This window comes from Palaemon carinicauda, chromosome 37, assembly GCF_036898095.1.
Source record: "Palaemon carinicauda isolate YSFRI2023 chromosome 37, ASM3689809v2, whole genome shotgun sequence".
NCBI lineage: Eukaryota > Metazoa > Arthropoda > Malacostraca > Decapoda > Palaemonidae > Palaemon > Palaemon carinicauda.
This window is the reverse complement of record NC_090761.1, coordinates 42,521,636-42,546,084: the sequence shown is the minus strand read 5'-3', so window position 1 is coordinate 42,546,084 and position 24,449 is coordinate 42,521,636. Positions and strand designations below refer to the sequence as shown.

The following is a 24,449-nucleotide window of genomic DNA, read 5'->3' as shown; positions in this document are numbered from 1 at the left end:
TCTGCAACACTGAACTAAACAGTATCACACTGTTACTATTGAAAAATTATGTAAATGTGACAATGATTTACTCGACCAAGGGCCCTTTCATTAGATATAATCTCAATTCCTGCATAACACCAGTAAAAAAAAAACTATAAAATTCCTAACACCTACCTGGAACAAAAGAGCCATTTTCAAAACATATTCACTTAACAATAAGTTCATAGTCAATATGCTCATGAAATACAACACAGCAAACTGGACATGAATATTTGATCCATTACATCTATCACATGATACTCTGAGCTGGATACATCACTATATTATTTTCAATAGAAATTAAACTTAAAAAGTTCATAGAAAAAGTTTCAACTTAACATCTTTACTAGAAAATACCTTTGTATAATACAAGTTACCAACTATATATCACTATGTAAACTATGGCATACTATAAAACTGTATAATGAATTCCACTGAAAACATATCCCTCTTAATTGACTAAAGGTTTATAAATGTGTAGAACAAAAAATTAAACCAACTGACAAATATTTAGGGGAAAACGAAAAAAAATTATCAAAAGCTTTTTTTTCATCAAAATCAAATAAATGATATAATAAACCTGAATAGTTCATCAATCCAGATAAAATGCACCCATTAAAACCTTAAAGAAAAGAAATGCATACCCAATCTCACAAAAATATTCTATGTTGTCTGCTTTTCGTATAATTACAATTAAAGATTGAATTTAGGAGAGTTTAAAAGTCAGAAAACATGTTATTTTTATAATAAAATAAATTTTTGAATATACTTACCCGGTGATTATAATAGCTGCAACTCTGTTGCTCGACAGAAAACTCTAAGGAAAAATTCGCCAGCGATCGCTATACAGGTTGCGGGTGTGCCCAACAGCGCCATCTGTCGTCCAAGTACCCAGTACTCAATGTAAACAAAGAACTCAATTTTCTCCTCGGTCCACTGCGTCTCTATTGGGAAGGAAGCGAGGGTCCTTTAATTTATAATCACCGGGTAAGTATATTCAAAAATTTATTTTATTATAAAAATAACATTTTTCAATATTTAACTTAGCCGGTGATTATAATAGCTGATTCACACCCAGGGGGGTGGGTAGAGACCAGCATTATATGTTTACATTATTATGAGCTAAGAATTTTTTATTTCATTTTAGAAGTTATCAAAATAACAAAAACAAAATAAATAGGTACCTGGTAAGGAAGTCGACTTGAACAATTACTCTGCCTTTTTAAGTACGTCTTCCTTACGGAGCCTCGCGATCCTCTCAGGATGCTGATCGACCCCTAGGATCTGAAGTATCAAGGGTTGCAACCCATACAACAGGACCTCATCAAAACCCCTAATCTAGGCGCTTCTCAAGAAATGACTTTGACCACCCGCCAAATCAACCAGGATGCGAAAGGCTTCTTAGCCTTCCGGACAACCCAAAAAACAACAATAAAAAACATTTCAAGAGAAAGATTAAAAAGGTTATGGAATTAAGGAATTGTAGTGGTTGAGCCCTCACCCACTACTGCACTCGCTGCTACGAATGGTCCCAGAGTGTAGCAGTCCTCGTAAAGAGACTGGACATCCTTAAGATAAAAAGACGCGAACACTGACTTGCTTCTCCAATAGGTTGCGTCCATTATACTTCGCAGAGATCTATTTTGTTTAAAGGCCACGGAAGTTGCGACAGCTCTAACTTCATGTGTCCTTACCCTCAGCAAAGCTTGGTCTTCCTCATTCAGATGGGAATGAGCTTCTCGTATTAACAGTCTGATAAAATAGGATAAGGCATTCTTTGACATAGGCAAAGATGGTTTCTTAACTGAACACCATAAAGCTTCAGACGGGCCTTTTAAAGGTTTAGTTCGTTTTAAATAGAACTTAAGAGCTCTGACAGGGCATAAGACTCTTTCTAGTTCATTTCCAACCATATTCGATAAGCTTGGAATATCGAACGATTTTGGCCAAGGTCGAGAAGGTAGCTCGTTTTTGGCTAAAAAACCAAGTTGTAGAGAACATGTAGGCGTTTCAGATGAGAAACCTATGTTCTTGCTGAAGGCATGAATCTCACTGACTCTTTTAGCTGTGGCTAGGCAAACCAGGAAAAGAGTCTTTAAGGTGAGATCTTTCAGGGAGGCTGATTGTAGCGGCTCGAACCTGTCTGACATGAGGAATCTTAGTACCACGTCTAAATTCCAACCAGGTGTAACCAAACGACGCTCCTTCGTGGTCTCAAAAGACTTAAGGAGGTCCTGTAGATCTTTATTGTTGGAAAGATCTAAGCCTCTGTGACGGAAGACTGATGCCAACATGCTTCTGTAACCCTTGATAGTGGGAGCTGAAAGAGATCGTTCTTTCCTCAGATATAAGAGGAAGTCAGCTATTTGAGTTACAGAGGTACTGGTCGAGGATACTGATACTGACTTGCACCAGTTTCGGAAGACTTCCCACTTCGATTGGTAGACTCTAAGGGTGGATGTTCTCCTTGCTCTAGCAATCGCTCTGGCTGCCTCCTTCGAAAAGCCTCTAGCTCTCGAGAGTCTTTCGATAGTCTGAAGGCAGTCAGACGAAGAGCGTGGAGGCCTTGGTGTACCTTCTTTACGTGTGGCTGACGTAGAAGGTCCACCCTTAGGGGAAGTGTTCTGGGAACGTCTACTAGCCATCGAAGTACCTCGGTGAACCATTCTCTTGCGGGCCAGAGGGGAGCAACTAGCGTCAACCTTGTCCCTTCGTGAGAGGCGAACTTCTGCAGTACCTTGTTGACAATCTTGAACGGAGGAAATGCATATAGATCTAGATGAGACCAATCTAGGAGAAAGGCATCTATATGAACTGCTGCTGGGTCCGGGATTGGTGAGCAATAAATTGGGAGCCTCTTGGTCATCGAGGTTGCGAAGAGATCTATGGTCGGCTGGCCCCAGGTGGCCCAAAGACTCTTGCATACATCCTTGTGGAGGGTCCATTCTGTTGGAAGAATTTGTCCCCTCCGACTGAGGCAATCTGCCATGACATTCAAGTTGCCTTGGATGAACCTCGTAAGTAGCGATATGTTTAGACCTTTTGACCAGGTGAGGAGGTCCCTTGCGATCTCGTACAGCGTCAGTGAGTGGGTCCCTCCTTGCTTGGAGATGTACGCCAAAGCCGTGGTGTTGTCCGAGTTCACCTCCACCACTTTGCCTTGAAGGAGAGACCTGAAGCTTTTCAAGGCCAGATGTACTGCCAGTAGCTCCTTGCAGTTGATATGCATTGTCCTTTGACTCGAGTTCCATATTCCCGAGCATTCCCGACCGTCTAATGTCGCGCCCCAGCCTACGTCCGATGCGTCCGAGAAGAGAACGTGGTTGGGAGTCTGAACAGCCAGGGGCAGACCCTCTCTGAGGTTGATACTGTCCTTCCACCATGTCAGGCAAGACTTCATCTTCTCGGAAATGGGAATCGAGACCGCTTCTAGCGTCTTGTCCTTTTTCCAGTGAAATGCTAGGTGATATTGAAGAGGACGGAGGTGTAGTCTTCCTAATGCTACGAACTGTTCCAGGGATGATAGCGTCCCTATCAGACTCATCCACTGCCTGACTGAACATCGTTCCTTCTTCAGCATGTTCTGGATGCATAACAGGGCTTGGCTTGTTCTGGGGGCCGACGGAAAAGCCCGAAAAGCTAGACTGTGAATCTCCATCCCTAAATATACAATAGTTTGGGATGGGACCACTTGAGACTTTTCCATATTGACAAGGAGACCCAATTCCTTGGTCAGATCTAGAGTCCACTTTAGATCCTTCAGACAGCGACGACTGGAAGAAGCTCTGAGAAGCCAGTCGTCCAAGTAGAGGGAGGCTCGGATATCCGCTAAATGAAGGAATTTGGCTACATTCCTCATCAGCCTCGTAAACACAAGAGGAGCTGTGCTTAGGCCAAAGCACAGGGCTTGAAACTGGTAGACAACCTTTTCGTAAACGAATCTCAGAAAAGGTTGGGAGTCCAGGTGGATGGGGACGTGGAAGTAGGCGTCCCTTAGGTCTAACGAGACCATCCAGTCTTCCCTTCTGACCGCTGCTAGAACCGACTTTGTGGTCTCCATGGAGAACGTCTGCTTTGTGACAAAGACGTTCAGCGCACTGACGTCTAGCACCGGCCTCCACCCTCCTGTCTTCTTGGACACCAAGAAGAGACGGTTGTAGAATCCTGGGGTTTGATGGTCCAGGACTTTGACTACCGCTCCCTTCTCTAGTAAGAGAGACACTTCCTGTTTCAATGCCCGTCTCTTGTCTTCCTCTCTGTACCTGGGAGAGAGATCGATGGAGGACGTTGCTAGAGGGGGATTTCGTACAAACGGGATCTTGTACCCTTCTCTGAGCAACTTCACAGATTGAGCATCTGCGCCTCTCTGTTCCCAGGTCTGCCAGAAGTTCTTGAGTCTGGCTCCCACTGCTGTCTGAAGAAGTTGGCAGTCAGACTCTGCCCTTAAAGGATTTGGTTCCTTTCTTCTTTCCACGTCTCCCTTCGGCACGAGCACCTCCTCTGCTGGAGGCTCTGCCACGAAAGGGCGGAATAAAACGTGACGCTGGAGTGTCCATCCTTGGTCTCGCTGACAAGGTAGGAAAAGTGGTAGCTTTGCGAGCAGAGGACGCAACAAGATCATGGGTATCCTTCTGTATCAAAGAAGCAGCAATCTCCTTAATCAGGTCCTCTGGAAAAAGGCACTTAGAAAGAGGAGCAAACAGAAGTTCGGATCTCTGGCATGGTGTAACTCCAGCTGAAAGGAAAGAACACAGGTTCTCACGCTTCTTGAGGACTCCGGACACAAAGGATGCAGCAAGCTCATTTGACCCATCACGTATGGCCTTGTCCATGCAGGACATAATGAGCAAGGAAGTCTCCTTCTCCGTCGGAGAGATCTTTCTGCTTAGAGCTCCTAGACACCAGTCTAAGAAGTTGAATACCTCGAAGGCTCTAAATATCCCTTTCAAAAGGTGGTCCAGGTCCGAAGATGACCAACATATTTTCGAGCGTCTCATGGCTAGGCGGCGGGGAGAGTCTACAAGACTTGAGAAGTCGCCCTGGGCAGAGGCAGGAACTCCCAAGCCGAGAACTTCTCCCGTGGCATACCAGACGCTCGATCTAGAAGAGAGTCTAGCAGGGGGAAACGTAAAAGCTGTCTTCCCTAAACTCTTTTTGGACTGCAGCCATTCTCCAATCACTCGCAAAGCTCTCTTGGACGAGCGTGCGAGGACGAGTCTAGTAAAGGCAGGAGCAGTTGACGGCATGCCTAACACAAACTCTGACGGAGGTGAACGCGGAGCTACAGACACAAACTGGTCCGGAAACATCTCTTTGAACAGGGCCAAAACTTTCCTAAAGTCCAAAGAGGGTTGCGAAGACTTGGGCTCGTCCAGTTCTGAGTGTGGTTCATCTTCATGAGCAGCACCATCATCATCAGAAAGTCCCTCATCCGATAACTGATGAGGGAACGGCAACGGAGTGGGTAACGGCTGGTTGGCTGAGTCCGGCCGCACGGGTGCATGCGTGACTGAGCCGGACGCAACGTCATGGAACTGTTGCCCAGTCTGAGAGCTGGCAACAACCATAGCAGCGCGGGGACGCACAGCGTCTACTCCAGACTGTCTAGACTGATGTGGGTGCGCAGCGGCAACCACACTGGGTTGCGGAGGTTGACGCACCGCGTCAAAACAAAACAACTCTGACGGTTGTTGAACCTCACGGACGTCAACGGATACCTCCGTGCGTCGCTGAACGTCAACATGCGGCTGGCAGATCACACTGGAACGCATGGGTGGCGGAACTCTCTCAACTGGAGTGCGTGAGAAGGTTACCTCAGCGTCCCCAGGACGCACAACCGAACGTGTGGGTGGTTGTAGGCAAGGAGCTGCACTAGCTACTGGTGCGGCAGCAACCTTCTCCGCACGAAAGTCCTGCATAAGCGACGTGAGTTGCGACTGTATGTCTTGCAGTAAAGACCACTTAGGGTCTACAGGAGCAGGTGCGGCAACAGACGGTGTAACTGTCTGAAGCGGTACCGCTTTACCTCTCTTAGGAGGTGAGCAGTCATCGGATGACTGCAGCGAGTCCGAACTGACCCAGTGGCTACAACTGGGCCGTTGGACTTGCGCGGAAGGGACCGACTTGCGCTTCAACGGTCGTGAGACCTTGGTCCATGGTTTCTTGCGAGAAACCTCTTCCGCAGACGAGGTATAAATGGGCTCTCTCGTCTTTGTGTGGTGGGGGCGATCTTGGGTAGATACGCCCGAAACCACAGAGGGAACGTCTGTTCGCTGATTAAAGCCTCTCGAACCCATTTGTCGTACAACATTGCTTCTCCCCTGGACTTGGGAGCTTGCAAGAGGTCCCGGACTAGGAGGACGACAGGCACGAACAGACGAACCCTCAAGCGCAACACTATCACTCACTTTGTCACTTCCCACTGCACTTTTACACTTCAGCTCCTTGACATCTGCCATGAGCTGATTACGGTCACTAGCCAGTGACTCAACTCTCTCACCCAGAGCTTGGATGGCACGCATCATATCAGCCATCGAAGGTTCCTGAGTGCCAGAAGGGGGGTTAGGAGCAACCACTACAGGGGAAGGAATAGGTTGTGGGGCATGAGGAGAGGAAATGTCAATAGATCGAGAGGAACTTCTCCTAACTCTATCTCTCTCTAGCCTACGTGTATATTTTTGGAATTCGATAAAATCGAATTCCGAAAGCCCAACGCACTCCTCACATCGATCTTCCAATTGACAGGTTTTATCCCGACAATTGGAACAAACAGTGTGAGGGTCGATAGAGGCCTTCGGAAGACGCCTTGAACAGTCCCTAGCATTACACTTCCTAAATTTTGGGACTTGAGAAGGGTCAGCCATTTTGAATTGGTCAAAGGGGAATTCAAAAACTATCCAAAGTCATCAACAAATAATCCGTAATCAAAAAAAGAATGCAAGGATTTTTGAAGAGAAAGCCTGCACAGCGAAAGCTCAAAACTAGAATAGTGTACTTCACCAAATAGTTGTGAAAACAAATCCAGTTAGCAACAGCGAATTAGTAGGTCTTGCCGGTAGCACGACAGAGAGAAAATTGAGTTCTTTGTTTACATTGAGTATTGGGTACTTGGACGACAGATGGCGCTGTTGGGCACACCCGCAACCTGTATAGCAATCGCTGGCGAATTTTTCCTTAGAGTTTTCTGTCGAGCAACAGAGTTGCAGCTATTATAATCACCGGCTAAGTTAAATATTGAAAAAATAATGATTCTCAATACATCTAATTAGAAACAAATAACAGAACCTAACCTTCCAGTTTAAGTGACTCTGGAGGACAAACTTGACCCTCAACAATACGCTCCTCCTCTGCAGCAGCTGCTGTGTTCTTCTCCAACACCTGAGCAGAAAGTGAGCCTCGTTTTGCCCGGGGCCTCTTGAATGCTCCATCATTGAATGATATACGAGCAGACTGACGCACTCCTAGTGGCTGTGAAGTTTCAACCGTGTCTTCTTCAGATGCTAAAATGTATCAAAAGTCTCGATTTAATATTTGATCTTGGTTGTCTTTACACTTGTTTCTTATTTTCAAAACAATAAGTTTAACACTTAATTGAGAAGATAAAGTTCTTTATACATGTAAAATGTTACTGTAGTTACTAAATAATCAAAGTTTCAGCATAAGTACTGACATTTTTCATAATGTTAATATGGTGAATACTAAAGAATTGAAAAATGTGGCAAGAATTTTTCTATTTGTTAATTACAGGTAAAGGGTATAAGTAAAATAATATAGGAATTTAAAATAAAGATAAATGTAATTATTTCAGAACAGCTATGAAAGAAATACAAGATAAAATGGGTGTAACTACAAAGCCACAAATTATTTGCAGTTATAACTTCCAATACATTATCATTCTACTCATGAAGACAATGCAAAAACTTTCAAACCAAAACTTACCAACTACAGCCTGAACTGCTACTTTCAAATAGCCTTTAACATCTCCTCGTTCATTGACAATTGCTACACGGTGCACAAGGGGCACAGGGTACAATATATTGCTGAGATACATAAAACCTCTGAAAAAGAACAATTAGTTTATAATCCTTGTATCTTTGTATAATTTTCTACTCTGAACAGAAAACTGAATACATAAGTGTATCCAAATAAGAACTAAACTATATGTAATGCTTTACACAGAATAAAACTGAAAATAATTGGTAGTGTACATTACACAGCTGTATAGCAAATTCTTAATACACAATAATAGCTGTAGCAATATGGACATTTTGCACCATAAAAATTTCAAGAGCTTATTGAAGTGGAATTTTTCTATCTATGTTTGTGAAACCACAAAAAATTTGATAAAGAAAATTACCTATGAGCATAACCAAGTCATCAAAAGCTACTAACCTGCCAACAAGCCTGAACCATGGGAAACGGTCATAGAACGGGTCACCTCCGGTTAAGTTTTCAATGTTGTAATCAGGAGAAGTAGGCGAAAGTTCTGCTTCATTATGATACATCTCACGCATCAGTTCCAATCTTTGTCTGTTCAGGTGGAAAACAAATTCAAAGTTAACTTAAAGAGTCTGAGTACAGTACTGTATATTGTTTCTGCAGCAAAAATGCACAAAATAAAGTCCTTTCCAACATATCAAGTTTCATTGTAAAAAAAAAAAGCACCCTCATAGACACAGATATCAAAATCTCAAATTAAATTCTATACAGGTATCTAGTTATGCACAAATAAAAAGCATTTCTCTTCTTTTCCAAAGTGATCATTTGCCATTTACATAATGGCAGATCTACTTTTATCAACATACGTATATACTCATGTAAGGTCCCTTTATCATATACATATAATAATAATAATAATAATCATCATCATAATAATAAGTTAATAATAATAATAATAATAATAATAATAATAATAATAAATAATAATAATAATACTGGTCATGATAATTATAATAATAATTTAATAATAGTAATAATAATAATAATAATAATAATAATAATAATAATAATAATACTGGTCATGATAATAATAATTATAATAATAATAATAATAATAATAATAATAATAATAATAATAATAATGGTCATGATAATAATAATAATAATAATAATAATAATAATAATAATAATAATAATAATAATAATAATACTGGTCATAGTCATGATAATATCAATAATATCAAAATATTACAGTAAAGATAATAACAACAACAATAATAATAATTATAAAAAAGCAAAAAAAAAAAAATAACTATCTAACTATCAATTAAATAATACATTTCCCCATGCACATTTTTTTTAAACAATCTATTGTAAGCATTAAACCATTAAACCAACTGCTCACTCAACACAGTTTTAAAAGCTGGGATAAACTACTTTTACAACGTATCTCTCATAAATCAGTGTAATTACCACATATCTATTTAATTCAAAACTAATAATTAATTATCTGATAGGTACAACAGTACATGAGTATATATGTTAGTCATAATACATGATAAAAAACAATTGAAAAATTAATTTTCCTCATTAATTAGAAAAAACAAAATGTTACAAAAAGGCAACACTACTAATTTTAATCAGAGTAAAATAGCTTCAATAAAATTCACAATGTATCGAATAAAAAATAAAGTACATTAAGAACAATAATTCTACTAATAACATTACCAAAACAAGAAATACAATATTTCAAAAGCAAGTAACATATGCAAAGGGTGATAAACTTTAGCCTTTCCTTTAACTAGGCTTGTACAGTACATGGGATTTTAGTAAGTGAGATTTAGAGCACTGTATTATATAAATGAACAACAGTCTGTTAGAACATTGATAAATAACCAACTGAGCAACATTCTGGTATAAAATACCTTCTAAAAGTAATTAATATACAGCATGAAGCATGACAACAGATATGACAAAAAGCATCTAAAGTCTGAAGAGAGAGAATGGAGATGCAATTTCAAAATAACTGAGTATCTACATTGTGAGCAACCTGGCTGCTTCTCTACGTTTAGCTAAACGGAAAGAAAAGCACCAATTCACAATCAAATAAAAAAAGCCATAACAGAAACATGTCAGAATGTATTCTGTGATGGGAGGTGTAACTTCAATGATAGTTGCAAATTTCTAAATGACCAGAGTTTAACAGAAATAAAGTACTGTACTGTATTACAGATAACATACACAATTTAAATTAATAGTTTTACTTGCTCATACTTAGTGTTCAATAAAGTTTCCTAATTCAAATTTGCAATGAAAATTTGTAATCAATACCCTTGGCTATGTAAACTCTGTATTCTATTACCTAGAATAAAAGGATCATACACTAACTTAATTTCAATTTACTGTATAAGTTGAGTATATGTCAAAGACAAAAGATAAACAAAGATGTGGAGGAACCTATAGTCCATTTCTTTTATCGAGGCAGATTTGCACCGACTCGCAGCGGTGCCCTTTTAGCTCGGAAAATTTTCCTGATCGCTGACTGGTTAGAATTATCTCGTCCAACCAATCAGCGATCAGGAAACTTTTCCGAGCTAAAAGGGCACCGCTGCGAGTCGGTGCAAATCTGCATTGCTAAAAGAAATTGACTATAATTACAGTACTGTACTGAACTAGTGAAAAATTTCATTACTGCCAATGAAACTAGTGGGGCATGTAAGTCAAGGATTCCAAATGCTGACAATTCCCAAGACCTTAAAAGGTGTTCACATCTACAGTAATCCCTTACCATATCGCTCCCTTAGTACATCGCAGGATTATAAATATCATCATCATCATCATCAACTCCACCTACGCCTATTGACGCAAAGGGCATAACACGTTGAAAACACTGCTTATAAATATATCAAATGTAAACTTATATCACACGCTTCTTTATATTGTGGGTTTCTGAGGGCAGATAAATTTTCTATTTTTAATATTCTAACTCTTTTTTGTTAAAATAGTCATTTTTGAGCCTAAATTAATAAAGTGAATTATAGTAATATGCAGTACAGTACTTGCCTAAACACTTACGATTATGTATAACTGTGCAACAGCCAAATTTTCGCCCATAAAAAATTATTTTATCATGAATCTCTAGTATCATGCGAGTTCCTATTGTGAGAATTAACTATAATAAACCAAACTTTTTCTACACCCTTTTACCCCAACTTTTGAGTTCAATATATTAATTAAACAAAATAAAATAATAAAAGTATCATTATTAACGTATACAGCTATAAACAACTGAATGAAAAACAGTTTTTGTGTTGAAAAACTGATTTGGATAACAATAGCTGTTTTTCTTACATTTCATCTTTCATACGATAGCAAAAAATTACCGTACAGTAGTTGTTACAAATAAAACTAAGTAGAATATGACTAATATACCTTTTTTGGTTTATGAAAAGATAAACCAAATTGTATAAAACTACCTAAAAAATTGGAAAAAAAGTCAATAACTTCCTAAGCTTTGTAATCAGGCAACATAAAGGTAAAGACTAGAATTAATGTCCGTTGACAATAGAAATTAAATGATTCTAACCTTTCTTATGCCATTAAAATAGAGAGTAAATGAAATTAGAAAAGTATTTTTACTAAAAACTACATACTTTTATATGGTAAAATAAAAATGATAGTTCAAGAAGCAACAACCAATTTCCGCAAGAGAAAAAAATCATTCAGTAGTTTGCCTTAATCAGCTGATTTGGAAAGGGTAGACTGTAGTTTAGAGCATCTTACAAATGTAAACGATTGAAACACGTATATTCACTGTGTTTTTATTACAAAATATGATAATAAGATGCTAGTGTGTGAATATTACAAAAACTATTATTGGAAATAGTTAAGTGAAATATCAGTGTTGTTAAAAATCCTGTTTATTTGAAATACAGCCGTACTTTTTGCCCACAATAAATGGATATATAGTTTGGGCAATGGCGTATCCTGGTCGAGCAGTACATAGGTTAATAAGTGATGAGATTTTAATTTTTCCTTTTACATACAGTATATGTAAGGATGTGTCAAAAGTAAAAGTGAGTTTTAGTTTAAAAATTGTGATTGTATAACGGAGTCATAAGAATGTTAGGAGGATTAATAAAAGGTTAAATTTATAAAAAAAAGAAATTTGAAAAACTTAAAAAATGAGAAAATATACTACAGATTTCTGTATGCACTTGGCTGTTTATCAGCTATCGCAGGGTTTCCTGGAATGAAACACGTGATAGCCGAGTGATTACTGTACTTTGAACCTTTTATTTAGTCTCTGATATTATCAGTGAAATCTAGAATATGGGGACTTAGATTATTATAGCTAGACTCTTAACAATAAAATAACTATTGCTTCACATCAGCACAAGATACTTGACAACTTCTGTAGAGGTAAAGGACCTAACAGCCAAACATTTTGGAAGTCTAAAAACTTACACAGAAACTCAAATGAAACAAATGTCTTGTATGAGAATAAACTAGCTATGCTCAGATGTGGATTTTTTCATCATGGTCTTGCTACTCGTTCTTATGTGTGAGAGAGAGAGAGAGAGAGAGAGAGAGAGAGAGAGAGAGAGAGAGAGAGAGAGAGAGAGAGAGAGAGAGAGAGAGAGAGAGAAAGCATTTTTTTGTTTTATTCTTAGTCATGAAGCTATTGTAATCAGCACCCTCATCATTATTGTAATTATTGTTATTATTATAGTAAAGGAGTATTTGAAGATGGAAAAGAGAACTACCAAAACAGATAGGAATATGGTTGACCACTATGGGCATATACAGTACAGTACTATTGTTGTTATAACTCCACAAGAATTACTAAATCATTGGAGCTTTAGAGTCTTGTAAAATACCTTCAAGGTTCATTTATATAAACATCACTTACAGAGAGAGATAATAATCAATGAAAATTTATGTACAACAGCTAACAGCTGCTCATTCTTGTAGCAAAATTTTGCGGTGACCGGAACACCTACTCATCGTGAAATGTGCAACAGCCTCATGAAAATTAGCTTTTAACAGTGAAAAGAAATTATCAAAACTACAATACAGTTAAATTTCTCTTTGATAAATAAGCTTCTCAATACAGAGCTGCTAACATAAAATAACTAGCCAGCAAAATGTAGTCTGTTTTGTCAGTTTTGCTATTTAAAAAATGCATATTTTTTAGATTTTTCCTTGATTAGAAGTAGTTGCATATTTCAACAAATAGAAAATACCTAACAGTATACACTCAAAGCTTTTTGTGGAATATTCCCGAGGGTTTACAAAGGAGGTCTTAAATACCAACGGTTTTTCTATCCCACCAAATACATTAAATTGATTACTTTAATGTATTATTTATTTTTAAAAAATGTGTTTGTACTATACCTTTAACACAGAGAACAATGTATGAAATATACTTTTGGGATTATCATGGAAACTATTGCCATAAAAATGCTGCTATGCTCTGCAAATCTATGTGAACAAAATATTGTATATATAGGAGCACAATGAAGACCTTGTTTTGCCAACATTACCTACATGGTCAGTGATGCATGCTCAGTAATATATGTCGCTTCTTATCATTGGAAATAATATACTGTAAGTGGTTATTTTCCATGTCCCATTTGTGAATTTAAACAATTCTTGGCAGTTCCCATGAAAAATGGTATTTATCAGTATGCAATATGTACTAAATATGTTGCTCCATCAGTCATGTATATAATTGAACATTATAGTGCAATAATTTCTTAATTGCAGGTTTAAACAGAATTTAGATCTAAGAAAAAAAGATATGAAGTTTTCAAGGAAGCCTTGAACAGAAATTTATGTCTACATTTTGTAATGATGATAAAATTAAAATAGCATTCACTAGAAGACAGAAGGCAATACAAAAATTATTTCAGCAGGAAATTAATATACGAGTAAAATAAATAAGGGCAGTAAACCTCGCTTTATTGATAAAACAATTAAGGGATGCATTTAAACTTACAGAATAGTTAAATCCTTCATGCACTAGGGGCTAAAGATCTTTCGATAAATGTCCGGAGATAAAAGAATGGGAAAACTCTTTTTCGAGAAATTTTGATAAAATACTATAGATGGCGTTTTACAGTGCACTTGAGAAACAGCAACAGTAAAATGGATATGAATATCTACTATAGAAAATCAATGTACTGTACATTTCTTTTATATACTTTTAAAAAACTTTACAATTTAAAGAATCTTTAAGATAATTCACATAGAGATGAATTTCACTTTAAAGACAATATCCTTTTCCCTGAAAACTATTTTAATTGGTTTCACGGTATCTTCTTTTAGAATATTTTATGGTAACCTAACTATGGTCTGCTTGTGGATGCATTAAAAACTTGGCATTTCTTATATCGCAAGCAAAATTCTAAATGAAATTAATTTTTCAAAAACCTTTACTCAATCATGGATTTTGATATTTTTTTTCCTTCATTAGATTAGTTTCAAAATAATTATTCTTTTTTATTGTCCATTAAAAATAGGACAAATTTATTTTGCTGTTGTCCAAGGGCAACCATAAATAATTTGATAACTATAGAGTAAAATAGTATTCTCCCCAAATTGTTTGATAGTTACGACGAGATCCCATGATGTAGATTGTTGGTGTATATGCTCATACTCTTCAGTTTCAATGTATTGTGTGAGTTAGGGCTGCCAAACGTAAGAGTATAACACTTGAACTAAAGTGAAAAGTAATATGGCAAAAGGATAAAAGGCAGGGTAATATTATAGCTATTGGACAAATAATTGGATTACAAGAATAAACAGTCCACGCACCATTTCGAAAAATTGAAGAGATTATGAAACGTGTGAAAGCCTATATGTTATTTATGATTGATAGGAGACAACATGTGAGTGATGGTTTTGTGAAAATAGAAAGATATTTACATATTTATACAAACAGAAAAAAAGTGAAGGTATTGCTTTAGATAAAAAAATTAAACATCAAGGTTTTCTTTCTCATAATGTAATATGCTATTACAGTATAGCAATGTAGTCTAGCACGTTTTCTGTATCTAATGGTTGGTTGCTACATTTTCTCACCCGTAAGGACATTATAAATGTTCGGCTTACAGGCAATGGTCACTTGGTAAACGAGGTGGCTGCAATGAGTTTTCCAACTTTGTTAAAGGAGATCCTCAATGAGAAAGGGTACGATGCTAAATGTATTTATAATATGGATGAATGTGGTCTACGATATACAAAGATGCCTAGGTCAACATCTTTATGAAAGTCTGTCAAGTAAGCTAGAAGCTATAAGGTCGACACGAGTTGGATCACAGTGATGTTTTGTGTAAATCAAAAGATCCCATAAAATAAAGCCACTCGCCATCCATACGGCACGATAACCCAGATGTTACAAGTACCTGTCCGATATGAAGTACGTCTCGGTGTACTGTCACTCGTCTCAGAAACATGAGTTACATCACAAATTGCCTGTAATTGGTTATAGCACTGTTTTGTGCACAAAGTCCATTGTAAATAGGCATGAATGAAGATCATTCAAGGTCTATCTCATTATTGACAACTGCCCAGCCCATCCTGAAAATCTTTTGGACTCTCATCCATGTGTAGAGGTCATCTTTCTCCCTCCAAGCACAGCCTCCTTGATCCAACCCTTTGATCAGGATATCATATCCAAAGTTAAGGCAAAATATTATACTCTAGTTTTTCATATGCTGCATTCAAGTACTGAGTCACAGGGTGAGGTATGGGAAATTTTAGTTGAGGGTGGGGATGCTGATTTTGATGATCCCAATATCTAGAATGACCCTGCATTCCCTGATTTGCGGAATTCTGTTAATTTTATAACTTTTTATTAGTTTTGGATAAAATTTTCCAAAAAAGGTTCATGCACTGGACACCTGGCTGAAAAGATTTGTTCTGAAGAAAGAACATTAGCAGACCCAGGCACATGCTTTGCATAGGAGATTGGCATGGCCTGATCCACTAAAGGAGGAATAACTTTATGAGAAGAACTTGGAAACTAAACAGCTGCAGGTAATAAACAAGATTTAATTCGTTCCAGGAGCGACCTCATAACCTAAAATGATCAAATAATTTTTCTCATAAGAAATGAAGGAGGTTCACCCGATGCATTCTAAAAGTCCATAAATATACGTACACACTCATTTTTGTGATAAATGTGCTGTGTGGTCTTCAAGGTCTTTAATGTGAAAGGCTAGAATAGGGAATCCAATTCAAAGGTTTATAATGGAATTTTGTGAATTAATTATAATCCCTACCTATCAGAAATGAATAAAAATTAATAATTTACAATAAAAAAAAGAAATACAGTAGTGGCAAATAAACTTGCACTTTATGTTAAATCAAACACTTATACATACTGTATGAAATACCTAAATAACTAACCTGGCCTATGTTAATAGATGTAGCTTAAATGGAAAAGAGTAGCAGGGCAAGGGAAGCCCGGAAATTGTACCCAAAACTAACATTTTTTCCCTACTCTTTATATTAGCTTCTGCATTTTTGTTACTGGATTAAAATAACTTAAGATATGAAAGCATTATCAATAGAATTACACTTGGTAAATCAAATGAATGAAGAACACATGCCAGTGTTAATTATTTACTTTGTAACCTGCACAAAATCTTGACTTAATATGTGTGTCAAACATATCTTTCTGATTCCTAACCTTGATGTGAACAATTTATAACCCAGCTTTGTTGTCAAAACTTTGAAAAAGAGCACATGGTGCTAACAAAGGCACAGCTGGCTGAGGGAGGCTGGAAATAGAATGAGAAATCAACATGGCAGTGGCTTGGGGAAAGCACTGTTCATACAAGTGCTCTATTCCCCACAGTACAATTTAAATATGTCCTTGTAAAAATCTATTTCTATTCTTATTTTGGCAGAGTTTGCATTTTTTTTATAAGCATATTACTTGAATGCACCTTAATTTGATGATACTGTAACACTGAATCACATGTCTAACCTCTGACTAAATTGGTCGCACAGATTTATTTCTAAATGGGAAATCAAAATTCTATTACAGTAGGAAACAGTGAAAGAAGTCAGGCCAGATAGCTTGAAAGAGCAAAGACAATGGATGCAAGGTGAATGACAGAAGAAAGGCTTTTAGACTGGAGGAATGCTAAAAACGATCTCTACTATTTTATTATTATTATTATTATTATTATTATTATTATTATTATTAGTAAAATGTGATGATCACAAAAGCAAAGGAATGAAGAGCCCCTATTTGGTACTACTGTATTTTCTAATTTGCCTATATGGTAAATACTGTTTCACAATCATCTATCCAAACAAACACTAACCCTGATCCAATGAGTGCTCTTGGTATAATCAGATATTTTTCATCACTGGAATCAAAATGATCCATTTTATTACAGCATATACACTATAATCTCTACGCCTATGTGGAAATACAAAACTTGAATATTGTGAGTGTTTGAAATATCCTATAACAAATTATTTAATATCTAGATTCCTAGCCCGCTAGGAATGAAAATGGAAGCATGTGAGAGGCAAACAATGTACAGTAAATCAAATTCCATAATCTAACAATACAAAGTAAATGAATGGAATAAAGGAAATTATGTAATGAAATAATTTTGTAGTCCCTAAAACATAGCATTTAAAAGAGGAAAATGTCTATTTCTAGATACTTAAATAACAAAACAATTTGTAATACATACTTTAAAGGAAGGGTTTAAGGTGCAGGAGTTAAATTATCAACTGAATATTTACACCCCAAAAAACTAACTCTTAGAAATCTATGAATAAAGACCAAATAAAAAGACTATATGGAGAAAAAAAGCTTTGTGCAATACTAAGAATTTAAAGGTCATCTATAAAGTACAGTATAGACACTGTGCAGTACACATTGTCTTGTGAAAAGGGTTTAGTCCTGAAAATACTACGAAAATACACCTTAAATCTGTTGAGCTTTGTGCTAATATTGAAAAAATTACATCACACAACAAAATGTGGTTAAAAAGAACTATCTATGTTGTACACATGTACAAAAACAAAAGTCTGAATGGGCAACAATAGATCTAGGATAAAATTAAACCAAAGATTGTCAAGATTTTCATCAGTATATAAAAAAAAAAAAGGTTTGCCAATGTCCAATGCATTATCTTATGATATAGCAACCATGAAGTACAGAGTAGAAGCAAAACAGCGCCACAAAAGAACTACATAGACCATCATCAAGCTGGCTTGTTCAGTGTTCAAAAAATCAGTCAACCAAAGATAGGCTTGTGAACACCAACATATAAATTGACCATGCCTCAATCCAAGTGCAAAACACTGCCAATAAATCTGTGCTGCTGCTGGGGATTCTGCTGCTGCAAGATCAACACTAACATGCGGGAGTTGAGGAGCCTCGTGGGCAGCAGCTGAGATAAGGAGAGCTTGGCTTGGTTACACGCTGGAATACACGTTTGCACTTCTTCTTCTGCTGGGAGCTCCGATTCCATTGGCGGAGAAGGCGAGACAGAGCCTGGGCTTATGTCAGAGTGGTAGATCTGACGCATCAACTCCAAACGATGTCTACAATGCACGGCAATGAAGCAAAATTTAGTTTTGGACTGGAGGGATGTCTTGCTTGGGAACTACAAGAAGCCCCATTTATCAACAATGACATCCCAATGTGCAATAACTTATTCTTCAGCCCATATTCTACTTGAGCAATCTGCCAGAATTGTAGACAAAGTTTGGGACTCACAATCTAATACCCAATGGGGGATGGTTAAACTTACCATTTACCACTGAAGTTCTGTCTGCTATCACATCTACAGCTGTTAGTAATGAAGATCTTACTTACCAAAATGGTATTGAGATCGTATACAAATGGCATAAACAGTAATATATCTCCTCCAACTATTGAAAGGCTAGAACAAACTTTGTCTACAATATATGGGGAGTGGGAGTGGGGACCTTAACTAACTATCCATCATTGACACTTAAGTTAAATGATAAAAATTTTATACAGAATTCAATAAAACAATCTAAATTATGAGGTGAGCACTAAATGACTCGACAGTAAAAAACAAAAATAATAAAATTTGATCTGGTGGGCTCTTGGGGATATGGGGTAATACATGAGAAGGAAAATTACACTTGCAAGTAGCTATTACAAACAAAAAGCCAATAACATTTCACAGTAACAGTAAATGGAAAATAAAAAAGATAAACACACAAACCAAGACAACACCTATGAGTAAATAAATCTGAAACAACAGTGACCAAATAACCTTAGAAAATAAGAGATACTAAAACAGTACTGTGAAGTAAAGGCAAAGTGAAAATTATGAGGAAAAGAATGTAAATGCAGAAAGGAATTACACACCTTAATTTTTCAAGTGTCCAGTAATGTGTAGCCCCATTCTTAGTGTCTTGCACTTCAACTGCAACAATTGTATGAGGAGTAGGACGATCATCATCATCTTCCTCTTCTTCATCTTCAAGCAATGGCAAGAAGTCAGTTGGCAGAGGAGAGTACAAAGTGTCGGTGAGAAGAGTGAACTGAAATTGTACCTGAAAACATGGAAAGATGGTAAAAATAGTTTCATTTCTCTTTCACTATGCATTCACTATTTTTCTGCATAGCTGAACTAATTATAACTACAGTACTTGTTTTACTATCCTCCTACTAATGTTCCCTTAAGACATACGATCAACACCCTTGCTTGGATGAAATAATGGAGTCATAAAAGGATTCAATGAACAATCAAAACTGTTTTATGAATGACTATTTTTTAGTGGGAAATTAGTTTTCTATAGTAATTTTGGGTCAGGCCTAAGAATAAATACTGAAAATTTTAATCAGCCAATTATATGAAGAAAGAATCACTTAGGAATTAACAAAACTAAATACCTGCTAATTAACTAAAAACACACATTTGGAATAACAGCAAGGTTAAAAAATGAGAATACCCAAGCTCCCAATAGGCTGTGAAGGAAGGTAGAGGACATGATACATCTAAAACAATAACATTACTGGATTGGTAATAGGAAATTAGCAGACTTAGAGAATGCTGATGATGCTGTCCTTATTAGCAAAACACCACAGGATTTGCCATGCTTGCTAACCAGAATGCATGAAAAATTACACTAGGTTGGGCTCAAGATAAATAGAAGAAAGACAGACAGAGATGATGAGAACGGAGTATGCAATGGAAGATGAAATATCAATGGAAGGAGAAAGGAATAATGAGGTAGAATCATACAAATATCTAGGAACTATGATCTCTAATGCAGGTCCTTAGAATTAGAGTTTAGTGAAAGATCAAAAAAAAGCAAATCAGACATTGGCTAGGTTAAGAAAATTCGGAAATCAAATTGCCTGAAATTACATATAAAAATAAGACAAAATATCAGTTCAGTGAGATGAATGTTACTAGCCTATATGGACATGAGTATGACAAAGAAACAATCTCCCCTAGATTTTGTAGATTTGAGAACAAAGCCCTCAGAAGGATACTGGGAGGTAAATGGTAGGACAGTATTAGAAATGAAACTATAAGAGAGATTACTCGAGTGCCATATGTGGATGAGATCATGATGAGGGGTTGATGGAGACGGTTTGGGCATTCTCTTCGCACTCCCCAAGAGAGATTAGTTCACCAAATGTTTAGCTGGGCTCCAGAAGGCACTAGAAAAGTTGGAAGACCCAAGCCTACATGGCTGAGGACTGTGAAGTGTGAAGTAGGAGATGATGAATGGAGAAATGGAGAAGTATTGAATTGAAAGCTCAAAATAGAGACGACTGGCTAAATCTAACCGAGGCCCTTTGCATCATCAATAGGCGTAGGAGAAGATGATGATGATGATGGTAATTTAGTACCCGAGTACAAATCATAAAGTAAAAAAGGAAACCATGACCCCTAACTTATACAGACAAAAACTGAAATTCAAATGCACCAATAATGTAACGAGCACTCCAAGAAGGGGAGTTCAGTCCAGAAAAAAAAATAAATAAACTCACAGAAGCTGCTAAAATGGGCTACTGTATTAGTAAGAAATCTAAGCCCAAGCCCAAAGGCATTATCTTAAAACTTTACTTCTTTTTTTAAATAATAATATCTTTAGACATCAATTAGAATACGAACCTGATAAACATAATGTACATATTTTATACTTTATAAATAACCATTTTAATCTCAATTTTATAAAGTGAGGATGATTATTTCCGGCTATAACAAGACTGTTGGTACAATGATAATGATGGGAGGCATTTCACTATAAAGGTTCAACCTGTTTCAGTGCTGTATAAGAACTCTGATTTAGCACAGTACTGTAAGTACTAAAAAGTTTTTAGAAAGTTTTCTAAATTGAGAGAAACAGTACTATAATGTAATCATATCTAGTGAAGTATAACAATAGTATAACAGTAGTATCATATTTTCTTCAGTAAATGTATAATGCATTGATAAATTGTTTTCAGAGGTTATATAAAAAGTCATCTACCAATACTGACCCCAACTGGAAGATAGTGTCTCCCTCATGACTCCAGAGAGTACCACTGCTCATGGCATGCATGCAAGTCATGCTGTGAAACATACTTAAATACCAACTCTACACCTCTCTCTGAGATCTGATTCAAAAGAATTTAATCCTGGATAATTTCTTATAAACCATTAATTTTCCCTTGATATGCATCAGACTTAACATAACTGAAGCAATACAAAAATAAAAAAATAATTCTCCCCTAAACTAACAGCAAGTTTCCTTTTCACTCAGAACTTCATTGGCAACCACTGAAACATACTTTTCCATGAGAGGCACTAGGAATGAAACACACTCCTCACAACGATTAATCAACTTACAGTATTGGCCCCAACACAATCCACAAAGGGAATGCAGCTTTGATCTCCCAGAAACAATTCCCAAGCAAATTTCAAGGAATAAATACAAACAAAACCAAAAGTGAAACTCTTCATGAATTACAACAATGTAGTTCTAAAACAACTTAAAAGAAACCTAATTTGACTTTTGACTGAAATTTTCCAGTATAGGAAAAGGCAATTATAAAATTAATTCATGGTATTGCACAAAATTAATGAAGTAGGTGTAGTCTTGCCATCCAACTGGGAAAGAATGATTGACCATAAAAAAAAGAAGCCATCTGTGTAGCAAGGCTTCCAATTCACGGAAGTGATGGCGTCCATAAGTCTATAGGGAAGCATTAGGGCGGTAGTGTACCTTGGGAATTAAATCTTTAAACCTTTTAGAATAGATGGTAAAATATTTTTCGTCGGTAGCAAACGAGCATCAGTAAGGCTTGAGGAAATAAATAATTCTTTTTTTTTTCATTTCAAACATTGATGAATATTAAAATTCTGTATAAAAAAACATGCGTGAAAAATTGTGCTTTTGAAGGTGTTTAAATTCAGAGTTTACTCATCTAGGCTTATTTCTATAATGATTGTATTAATTTTTTTCTGGTATGATAAACAGCATTTTTTTTTTTTTGGAGACTATAAAACTATATTGTAGTAAAATTCTAAAGAATTTATTTTTTATAGAAAACAGTAGTAAAAGAAAAAAAATTGAAGATAATACCCTAAATTTCTATCAATTTTATAAGAAAGCATTCATGCAAAATTAACAAGGTTGTTTTGGAAGTCATATATGGCAGCTTCATCTATACTCAGCAAAGCCAACTAATCACAATGTACAAAGTCATCATAGCAGATAAAATTAATTCAATTAAAAAACAAGAATAATATCAAACTAGCTAGAGCATGTAACACACCAACAAAAAAGAAACAAAAAAGATAATTTTAAGACAAGGATGAAATCTTTCAGCATAGTAATACTGTTTTTGCTAGAAAAAAAATTTAAATCTGCTGAAGAAATTCAAAATATTATACTAAAAGAGATTAGGAAAAATCCAAAGTAAAAACAATCACGGGTGATGAACATAACTCTAACTAGCTACATTGACTCCAGTCATACCCATAATAGCAGAAATATCTGAGATAAATGAAAAGTCATGCAAAATTATTCTATGAATGACACTTTACTTGCAGGCAACTTTTAGCAAAAATATACCTTGTGTCATATGAAACAAGAATTTTTATTGATTATATAAAAAAAATTAGTTAAAATGTATGCATCATATATATATTTCAAACATAGCACTGTATATACATCTGGAAGTGGAGAACTTGGGGGGACCAGAAGTTTTTATGGGTGAGTGGGCAATGAAAGTTACTGATATAACAAATTTCAAAAGTAATTTTTATTTTTCCAAAGCATACAAATCTGAGTCCAGGGATACATCTTCAGAGTTGCTGGAACAACCACTGAATTGTTATGAGGGTAGTTGGTTGATGACAGGTGGCACAAATATCGATTTTTTTTTTCTTATGTCTAGAACTGTGAGGGGTGGCTGAGGTGGGAAATTTAATTCAAAGGAGCCAGGTTTGTATAGCTGGGAAAAATACAAATTACTTTTAAAATCTATCATTGGCCTCATGTATGGCAATAAAATGTTCACTAGTATGCATACATACACAACTGTATATACCGTATTTTTCAACCTATAAGCTAATTTCACTAATACTGTAGATGGTTGTCCTAGAGTACAAAAAGTCGTAACTATCACATTCCTCCTTAAAATGAATAAGCAGGGATACAAGTTCTACATAATCATATCTACAGTATACAAATGGCTCATCAGCGGTGCTTTGACCCCCCAAAACATTGTACTATGCATCTTTACCTAGCATGCACTCTCTTTCAATTCCTTCACACAACTCATTCTATTCTTGTTCCTCTAATACTCACTCCTAGCAACACTTTCTAAATCTCCTTTCAAAATTTCTGAATTCTGCACACTTTCTTATTCCTACCATCCTCAATTTTATTAGCAAAACAAAACAAATTCAAAACACTCTTGTGTATATTATTATTTATACTAACCTTTTTACCACATCTCAATTCCCTACAATTCTCAACCCTTGCACAATTTTTGCTCCACAAAAAGTCAATCTCGATAGCTTCTTCAATTACATTCCTGACCTACAGTTTAACTTTACAAAGAAGAGCTGGTTTAATAATCTCTTCAAATAGTAAAACTTTTTTTAATAACTTTTCTCTTCCTAAACATTCTTCAGAAATCCTATTTCACATTTTTCTGGACTTGCTTCTCTCTTTTTATGTACAGTATTCCCATATACCCTTATGGTTAACTCACTTTCGATATCAATAAGCACACTCACTTTACTTTCTGACTTCATTTTACACTCATACTTTACTTTTACTATGAACAATTTCAATTTTATTCCTTTCAAAGACTTTCAAACTATCTTAACACCTCTAAAGTTTCCATTTTACATCACCATCTAATATTACATTATGAACGAACACCAGTCACACTATACTCTATTGAGATTTCTTTTCTTAGTACTAAAACTTTGCAACATTTTACATTATTATCCTTACTCTAACTT

The 24,449-nt window shown here is 36.3% G+C and overlaps 1 protein-coding gene across 16 annotated transcripts in view; it reads right to left on the bottom strand.

Annotated features, from left to right (window-relative positions):
• The window catches only part of unc-104 (kinesin family member unc-104), a 348,954-nt gene that overhangs the window by 106,327 nt on the left and 218,178 nt on the right, over positions 1-24,449 (bottom strand). For 11 of the 16 annotated variants that reach the window (XM_068361054.1, XM_068361056.1, XM_068361058.1 and 8 more), the window contains 5 exons: positions 19,340-19,527; positions 18,355-18,540; positions 8,413-8,550; positions 7,960-8,078; positions 7,311-7,520 (listed from right to left, as the gene is read on the bottom strand). In XM_068361054.1, coding sequence (XP_068217155.1) covers positions 7,311-7,520; positions 7,960-8,078; positions 8,413-8,550; positions 18,355-18,540; positions 19,340-19,527 — 841 coding nt within the window. The remainder of the gene's footprint in view (positions 1-7,310; positions 7,521-7,959; positions 8,079-8,412; positions 8,551-18,354; positions 18,541-19,339; positions 19,528-24,449) is intronic. The other 5 variants (XM_068361065.1, XM_068361066.1, XM_068361067.1 and 2 more) reach the window with 1 other exon arrangement.